At 35.8% G+C, this 9,973-nt stretch overlaps 1 protein-coding gene across 1 annotated transcript; it reads left to right on the forward strand.

Annotated features, from left to right (window-relative positions):
• The first annotated feature begins 1,768 nt into the window (after positions 1–1,768).
• LOC143419904 (adhesion G-protein coupled receptor G2-like) lies at positions 1,769–9,527 on the forward strand. The gene is made up of 10 exons (XM_076887721.1): positions 1,769–2,000; positions 3,427–3,534; positions 3,679–3,724; positions 3,896–3,990; positions 5,479–5,621; positions 5,891–6,159; positions 6,234–6,330; positions 6,860–6,989; positions 7,872–8,028; positions 8,938–9,527. The coding sequence occupies exons 1-10, from the start codon at positions 1,869–1,871 to the stop codon at positions 9,030–9,032; spliced, it is 1,272 nt and encodes a 423-aa protein (XP_076743836.1). The 5' UTR covers positions 1,769–1,868; the 3' UTR covers positions 9,033–9,527.
• Positions 9,528–9,973: the final 446 nt, after the last annotated feature.

Consider the following 9,973-nt stretch of genomic DNA (forward strand, 5'->3'; position numbering starts at 1 on the left):
CTTCTTAATAACACCTTAATCTCATCAGGCAGTATTTGCTTTGACGGAGGGTGAACTTCTTCCATAACCTAAGCCTATTATTGTTTGTAAAGCACAGATACTGTTTTAAATTAATTCTCTGCACTTCGCAGCATGAAGTGGTGGCTTCTCTTTTGGCTGGTGTTTTTCCTGTCACACCAACCTCCTGCATGTCGTAGTTCACCACCAGTCTGTAGAAACAGACCAGGTTCATCAGGTCAGTTTTCCTGCAGGGGCCAGTGCAACGGTAAGATGCTTTACTATTAATATTTAAGGCTCATGTTTCCATGTGAAACATTCTGTAGAACCTTTAATTAACTCAATGTTGTAAAAATGTGTATATGATTAATTAATTAATTAATTTATTATTACAGGCAGATGCTGTAAGGAAGTTTTAGCCAACATTTTTAAAACCGGAAGCTGTGATGACGCTGTCAAGTAAACACTTTCCTTCTAAATAACTTTTTTTGAGTTTTCTATTTTGAAAAACTGTTAGATTAAATATGTATATAGGAGCAAAATCAAAAGGGTTGAGATGGTAATGTGTTTCAGATGGTTTATGGCAGGGGTGTCAAACTCAATCAGACAAGGGGCCAAAACCCAAAGCACACTTTAGTTCGCAGGCAAACAGGATTTACTGAAGAGATTAAAACTGAAAGTTTTTTCTAACATAAATATGAACAAAAACAGGACAGGATACAATATTCTTTCTTAGAAAATGACTGAAATAACTAAAAAATACATCCTGTCAAATGTATAAAAATTTAAAATATGAAGGTGCTCCAAAAATGAAAATAAAAACAGGTCACTATTGTCCCGTTATACTGCCACTGTATCAGCTCCATTTGAACCTGTAAAAATGCAGTTCCGTCGTCAGCAGCAAATGGGTTGTGATGCAGCTTGAAATTTATTTTCTTTTTCTGGTTTACTTTCCAAAGCACAGTGTGCACTCATAAGTGCAGCTTTACTTGAAACTCCTTCACTGCATCAGCACATCAGTGATCATGCAAGTCTGCAATTGGCAGATTTCCTCATTCTGCTCACAAACTCTTTTCTCTGACTTAGTTTCTGCACCTTTGTAAAATACACCATGTTGCCAAACTTTAAATCTATTTTCCGGGATTTGACCTGCTGGCCTTGACTTTGACACCTTTGGTCTGTGGTGTGTAATTAATGTAAGATTTTTAATCAGAATGTGGCATTCTGATTTTTTTTCTTATCCTTTTCAACAAGTGCCATTAAGGAGCTGCAAGAGATTCTAGAGGAAGAAGAAATAAGCGGGGCCAGTTCATCAATTATTTCTGACACTGTTGTTGCCCTACAGTATAAACCCAATCGTACCTTTAGAGGCCTCGACATTTATGCCAGCGATAATCAGGTGTTTAAAAAATTATTTCATAGTGTAATGTGACAATGATATTTTAAGCTGTTCACAGTTTTTAGCAGCAAAACTGGCAATATCTGTTTTGTTTAAAGTTTTGGTCTTGAAAACTGCTGGGAATGGTTGAGATTGTTTATATCCTATTGATGTCCAAATGTGCATGTATTTTTAGTTACTTTTGTCCTTATTTTCCCTAAGCCACAAAACAGCTTGTTTGATATTGCTTTAGCTATGAAATATCTGAACATGTTCTTTATACTGTAGATTAAACTTTCCTGCTGCTTTGCATTTCGGAGTCTGTGAACCTTAATGACTTTCCTCAAGTTCCAGCAATTTGAGATCATTTGGACTAAAATGGCTGAAGAGTAGTTTTGGATTTCCATTAAATTTATAATGCATGTTTAGATATATGCTAAGTTGAGAATAATGTTACTCTTATTCACATCATCTTCCTGTTTTTGGCACGTTGATGCATATGCAGGTACAACCAGGCCAGTCTCCTCCCAGCAGCAGAGTGAGAGTTCAGCTGCCGAGTGAACTGCAAGCTGGACCAAACAACAAGATTGTGTTCTGCATGATTAAGTGGCCAGAAACATACCAGGTCAGAAATTAAACTCTGTTATACAAAATCTTGAATTTTATACAGACATAGATTTTACACTGTAAATTAAACTACAATCGTTTGTTGATTTAGCTTGTTTTAGCCAAGTAACATTACTAAAAAAAATCTTTTTACATAAGCAAACATTTGGTCCATATTTATTTTATCTTCCAGTCATTTAACATTATTTATTATTAAGAAACTTTTGTCTCACTATCTTGATAACAGACCTTCATCTGAGCACTCAAACCTGCCACCATTCAGCTCAAGTCACATTATTTAAAAACAAACAAACAAAAATATAAGCATATATACATAATTGACCCTTGACTTTAGAGAAGTAAAGCAGGAGACAAATAATAGATTTTTTACTTAGTGCAGACCTCTAGGAAACTAGAATAGCTAAAGTAACATCCACATAAAGGCCCCAAGGTCTCATAGTTTTTTGTAGTAAAACACTGCATTGTAATAAAATCAATTCTACACACATTACATGTCAATTGTTTAAAATTAGCTGCTTATACACCAAAAGTGCTTCAGCCTCAGCTTCATTTGGAAATATATGATAATTATCGGATAGAGTTGCTGGCAGAACAGTAAAGTGATTGCTTTTATGTTCATGTCAGGAAGACAGATGTGTAGATTTTATAAAGATTTATTTGGAACCTGCCGTGCCTCTGCACATCAAACTAGTGACAAAAATATAGCAATTTATTTTGAGTTAACTCGCACAGATATCTTCATGTGGAGAAACAGTTTTAAAACTGCAATGATTATTTACCCTGCTGTGTATTCAAAATACCTTTATGCCATATAATAGCATTTCTCCCAAGCTACAAATATTAATTCATATATGCAGTACATGAAAGCTCCAACACATGTAACAATGTACAAATAACTTTGTGTCCAGTACGTTATTGCCTCCATGATTTAATAAATGGATTGGATGTGTCTCATGAAGGAGCAATAAGTTTGGACTTAACATTGTTCTTTATGGTTTAATGTCTTCATATTTTAAACATAAAAGAATGTTTTGCCACAGGAACAATAAGTGAAATATTGTTAGTCATTTATTTATTTACATTAAATTAGTTTAATTTTATACATTAAAAGACAGCTATGGGAACTGCTCTAATCAGTAAGAGTTAATCAATTTGTTCAACTTTCAAACAGGAAGAGGATGAGTTATATATTTAAACGCAAATGTGCTGAAGGTCTTTAGCAATAATGCACAAAATATAAATGTGGTATATATTAAAGACACTTCTATGTATATTTTTATGTAGAAAAGTTGGTACACCAGGGAAAAATCACTACAACCTTTTAATAAAATGTAAATTACATTAAAATTATTTCATAATAGACAACAAATCTTAAATAAATATTTTCTCAAAAAAAAAACTGAGGAATATGTGTTTTATTGTAGACTGACGTTTATGACAGAAGACTGTTTGGCCTGAGTGTGCAGCGCAAGAGGATATCAGGACTACAGCAGCGTGTCAACATCACCATAAACCTAACCAAGGAAATAAATGTACTTAATGTTGTCATTTACTGCAGATGTGCCTTTTACAATATTATATTATTAAATATATTTTATCTTTTGTTTAGCAAAAGTTAATAAAAAAAAAAGTTAGGCATATATAGTATTTAAACATGCAATATTTCTGTGTCACAGGACACCCAAAAACCCTCGTGTCAGTTCATTAACTTCTCACCAAACAGTGAGTAACCAAGCATCACATCTGCCAAGAATAATGTAAAACATTAATATTTTTTAAATAACCTTCAGTCATTGTTGTTTGTGTTTTGTCTTAAGATCACAAAGCTGATCTGATCTGACTTGGATATAAAAACATCTTATGTATCACTGATCTCTATTTTTGATGTATCAGCTTTTAGTGAGGATGGATGCATTACTCTATGGACTCGTGGTCAGAATAATGTCACCTGTTCCTGTGACCATCTCACATACTTTGCTGTGCTTCTGGTAGGACGGACAATTTTTCATTCTAAAAAAGTGGAATTTCAGGACTTACATGTCTTTAGACTTGAGGGAAACTCGATCAACAAAATATAGACAAACACCTCAGTAATAAAATGGGAAATCTCTTTTAGCAGGTGTGTTGCTAACAATCCAACAATTTCACGCTGAGTTGGACACAGTTTAGCTATCTGGTTCTGATGCTTTGGTAAAAAGTTGTTGTGTGTAATGGCCAACTTCAGCCTTAACTCACATAGTCAAACTTTCTATTGTAATTCCTTTAAGCAGTTGTCAAATTTTTGAAGAATAACTTCTTGAAGGACATTCAAAGCTCTTTTTGGATGTTGTCTGCCTCTTGCTCCACTCTCTGTCAGGATGATTGGATAATAACGCTTCAATAATGTTGTGGTTTTTTCTTCTCTTCTACTCTTTAACTGTAGTAATAGTATCTTTGGAATCATTTTAATGCTGAAACTGTCAACACATAGTATTGCATGGACAAACAAAATCTGACAGTACCTTTACTGTGTTCATAATTACATCAACTTTGATAAGATTTTCAACACCACTGTGTAAACATAACAGAGCCCCCGCTGTGTTCTACAGACAGCTGCAGACACTCACTGTTGTATCTCTCTCCTGACCTACTCCATATAAAAAAATGTGAACCAAAAAATGTCATTCCTCCATCAGGCATGTTACCAGTGATTTTCAGTACAGTTCTTATGTAATTTAATGTGCATCAGCCTTTTCTGAAGAATTAGAAGCTAAATATAAAGACATGAGGTGTGACTCAAGACTTTCATAGCACTGACTTTACAGTATGTTTAATATATGTTAAAACAAAAAAGATTCATTTATACTGTACAACGTACAACACTCATCTCTTGCCAAAATGTTTCCTCAACTATAGTGTGTTATTAAGAATGTCGCTGCACTGGGTGTGCCCTGCCGACGTCGTGTGATTCCTGATACTATCACTAGATGCCCCAATGTGAACAAAAGTAATCTTTTTCTGTTACAAATGCTCCCTTTACACCATGACTACAATCTTCATTCTTTTGTTAGTATCATCTGTTCTCACGCACAGTTCATTGGCTCATTGATTTGTCATTGATTATCTTATCTGTGACTTACTTTTCCTCATCTACATCTTTGTTTTACAACACCTAATTTACTGAAAACTTTCTGAAATAAAAACCGTGTTCAGGGTGTTGTGATTTTAATTTGATATAGCCAAAGACTTGAATGATGAAGAAAAGAAATACTAAAACTGGACAAACAAGACTGTATTTCCCCAATCACGTGTCTGTCTCCTGCTTATTTTATTGTATAGAACTGTACTCTTGCATACACCTCCTCTATTCCTGTTGCTTATTTTGTATTGACTTTACTGCTTCACTGTTTGCGTGTCTTATGTTTAATTTCTACTCACTGACTACTTCTCACAATCAAAATGCTGCAAAATAAAGTGAGTGTGTATTTTCTGCACAGCTGCCTGTTTCTGGCTCTGATACAAATGGCACTGGGTCCCTCTCACCTAAAGACCAGGAGATTTTAACATACATCACTCTGATTGGCTGCAGTCTCTCTCTTTTTGCCCTGGTCATCACTGTTTTGCTCTTCATCACAAATAGGTAATTCATTTAATGACATTCTTCATCCTTTCTGTCTCTGCTTTTGTTATTAGACTCCTCCTATCCCATTGACTATTCAGCATGTACTATCGCCTTCCAGTCCTGACTTTTTTAACACCACAGTCAATTAATAACCTTTTTGTCTTTTTTCTTTGTTTTAATCTTTGTTCCTTATCACATCATACATGTAGATTTGGTCTAATTGTATTCCAAACAGAATAATACTAAAAAAGATGTGACTTACCATGAATCACATCTGTATTTGCCAGAAAGGTCAGAGAAGATGTTTCTATGAAGGTCCACATCAACCTCGTGATTGCCCTGATCCTCCTCAACCTGCACTTCCTGCTAAGTTCCAGGGTGGCAGCAGTGTCCTCCACTGGGGTCTGTTTATACATGGCTCTTGCCCTTCACTACTCCCTGCTGACTACTTTCAGCTGGATGGCTTTGGAGGGATTTCATCTCTACCTTCTCTTAGTCAAAGTCTTCAACATCTACATCAAGAGATACCTGCTCAAACTCAGTGTGGTGGGATGGGGTGAGTGGAATAATTTAAGCAAGAAGCTGTTTATCATCATCATCATCATCTGAATAACTATTCTTGTGTTTCAGGTGTTCCTGCAGTCATTGTGTCAGTGGTGGTGATCATAGACAGAGGCTTTTACAGTCTTGTCTTTCTGGACACATCTAAATCCAACCACACTTATATGTAAGGAAAATATCTGCAAGCATCTAAAATTGAATAAAGAAAATTTAAAATAACAATTCATATTTATTTATTAACTGTTGGTGTACGCATCAGAGTGTAGAGGGGAAAGTGTCATACAAGGGATAGGAATCAAACTCAATTTTACCAAACACTTATTTGCCTATACGGAGTAGTCTCTGGTATATTTCACCACATGCATCTAAATTATCCGCTATACCCACCCCCAAAAAAGTTAATTCTGTTCATCTGGATGTAATGTTTTCAGTAGGAGAAACGTTTCATCACTCATTCAAATGACGGGAAAAGCTGGGGAAACCTGCAGTCAGCTGAGACTGAAGAAGTCACTTGGATGAGTGACGAAAAGTTTCTTGCAATGAAAACACCACGTCCATATGAACAGAATCAACCTTTTGGAGCGATTTCCCATCCTGGATGATTGAGCATGCATCAATACGCCTGCAATAAGATTTCTATTATAGAAAGTACTTCTTAACTGAAACATGGGTCATCTGAACTCCCTTTCTTTTAGATGCTATATAACCAATGACGACGTCAAGATGGGGACTACACTTGGACCATTCATCTTGGTGTTCCTCTTTAACATGATCATGTTTGCAGTGACAATCAGACGAGTTTGGACTCTACGCAAAAGCACAGAGGTACTGGGCAGTTTTATGTTGCTATTGTCAACATGTCCTATGAAAGCTTAAAAATAACATTAATGAATTAGTCTTATAAACAACTGGTAGTTTTATATAACAAGAAAAATATAGGCTAACTCTAGTCATCACTATTGTTAATTTTTATTTTACATTAGTCGTTCCTTTTAAAGGATGAACTGTGAGATGGGTTGTCTGTTAGCTTTTAAGACCAAGTAAATTCTCAGAAAAAATAAAGGAACACTTTTTATTCAGAGTGTAGCATTAAGCCAACTTGATGAAGTAAACTTCTGGGATACTGATCTGGTCAGTTAAGTAGCAGAGGGAGTGTTAATCAGCCTCAGCTGATTTGACGTTAATGAAATAAACAGCGAGAGCTATGGATGCCATTAGATATCAGGATATCCTTGATCCATTGTCAGACCCTAAATTGGATCAGTGGTTTCTTGGTTCCTCCTGGTGCATGACAATTCAAAGACTCATTTGGCAGCTCCTGAAGGAAGAAAGACCTGATACCATTAACTGTTCCCACACCTATCTGACCTAAATTCAATAGAACACCTCTGGGACATTATGTTTTGGTCCATCCGATGGTGCCAGGTTACAGCTTAACTGTCCCGAAGCTCAGTGATGCACTGGTCCAGATCTGTGAGGAGATCCTTAAAGACACCCTCCAACATCTCATTTTTTGCAATGAGATCTGTTGTGTTTTTAAAGTGTTCCTTTAAATCTTTTCAGCACTGTATTGTATTTTGTAGTCATTTTTTTAAAAACAAACAAACAAAAAAAACATACTTTAGTATTGACTATTTAAACACATTTGTCTTACTGTGTGAGATTGTATATAATCTCCTGTGTCATTCTATATATTTGGCAAATCAGTTTGGGCAGAGTAACCGTGATAGAGCCAAGAAAGACATTTGTACCCTGCTGGGAGTCATGACTCTGCTCGGCATTACCTGGGGCCTGGTCTTCTTCTCTTTTGGCTACCTGACCACTGTTGGCCTCTACCTCTTCTGCATCCTGAACTCACTGCAAGGTCTGTATAACCATTTGTATGTTAAAGCAAGTTTATTTATATAGCACAATTCAACAACAAGGGTATTCAAAGTGCTTTACAGAGACATTAGAAACAAAAACAAATAAAAAGCATGATTTAAAATAAAAAAAAGGAAGTAACAGTAGATAAAATCAGTAGTTAAAATGTAAGTTTTGAAATTTAAGCTTAAAAGTAAAACGGTGTGGATTTGGTGCTTTATTCAAATGCAGCTGAGAATAGGTGAGTCTTCAACCTGGATTTAAATAAACGGAGTGTTTCAGCTGATCTGAGGCTTTCTGGGAGTTTGTTCCAGATATAAGGAGCATATATCTGTTTGTTGTCATGAGTTTTACTTCCCTTGTGTTGTCTGATCATTCTGTTCAGCCATGTCTTGTTCTCCCCACCTCTCTTCGCTCCTCAAATCAACCTTCAGTATATATATTGTCACTGTCTACATGGATCCTTTTCAAAAAGCACCTGTTTCTGTTACTTGCTTCCCAGTGTTTTTGTTCTTCCTTTCTTTGCTCCTGCATCTCTCCTTGGCTTTATGTTCTAGTTAGTGTGTTTTTAAATCTGTAGACTTCAGTTTCCCTTTGTACTCATGTTAGTCAGCCTGTGGTGTTTTTGCATTGTACATGTACAATGACAATGAAGGTATATTCTATTCTATTCTATTCTATTCTATTCTATTGAACTATTCTACTAAATGAATGACTTACTTTAAGTTTCAATCAATCTGTCTCCAAGCGTCTGCGTTTTGGTCCTTCACAACTTACAATCTGCACATCCTGCAGATTCTGACACACAGATGAATTACTACTTTCATTGTCAAATGTGCGTACTCATTGCATCTCCTGTACACAGTCTAAACATTTACTTCTCTCCCTCTCTCTTGCTTGTTCCATGCAGGTTTCTTCATCTTCCTGTGGTTTATGATGTCACTGAGAAAGGCTAAAACTGCAGTTACTAAGACAAGCGGTGAAACACGAAGCACCAGCACTTAGCTTACACACAACTACCAATACCCCGAGAAGTGCCTTTGTGTGTGCTGTTGGAATGTTTAATGTAATATTAACTTAGAAACATTGTTGTATACATGAGTTCAAGAAGAAATTGTATCAGATAAGATATCAGCTGACACTAAAAAAATGTATGTGAATGTATTAATTGTGAAGATTTTAACAGCTCAAATTTAGTTTGAAGTTTTCTTTTTATTGCAATAGACAGAGTTTTTATGGCAAGCTGTTTATCTTATTGTTAGAGGATAGATCACCTGTCTCTTTTTACACTCGCTTTCAGAGATCAGAGGCAAAACAACATAAAATTGCTATTTTGTCACATTTTCACCAGTCTGCACATTAGATCTTAGTTTCAAATGAATCTCACCTGGCATTAGTTTAGTATTTTAAGACGCTGTTATGTTGATTGATTGCACATACAGCATTTTGCTTTATTTTAATTGAACTGGTCTGAAAATTATTTTATATTAAAGCACATTGTGAATCACTAAAGGCTGTGGTGTTAGTAATAACAGTAATAGCTGTCTTATTACCTTCACCCTATGGACATTTACGAGTTACGGGCATTCTAAAGTGAAAATCTCAGTTTTGTTCAGTATCATTATCATATGGTAACTCATAGTTTAAATATCAAAAGTGTACTAATTTAATGTTTACAACACAGAATGTCAGAAAAAAACCAGCGGGACCCTGCATATAGGTAGAGAACCCTTTAAAAAGTGTATTTTGGGTAAACAGTGGTCATATCACTTCGTGGGACCGGTGGCTGCTCAGAGACACAACATGAAAGGTCTCTTCTTTACCCACACTTTGATAACGTACGGTTACTGTACAACCTTGGTTCTCTTAGTGAAAGACTATCTCTCCACACCATCACATATTCCATATGTACGGGGTACGACTCCCCTTGGTCGTGGCACAAGGAT

The sequence above is a fragment of the Maylandia zebra genome, linkage group LG1, assembly GCF_041146795.1.
Source record: "Maylandia zebra isolate NMK-2024a linkage group LG1, Mzebra_GT3a, whole genome shotgun sequence".
In the NCBI taxonomy this organism is placed as follows: Eukaryota; Metazoa; Chordata; class Actinopteri; order Cichliformes; family Cichlidae; genus Maylandia; species Maylandia zebra.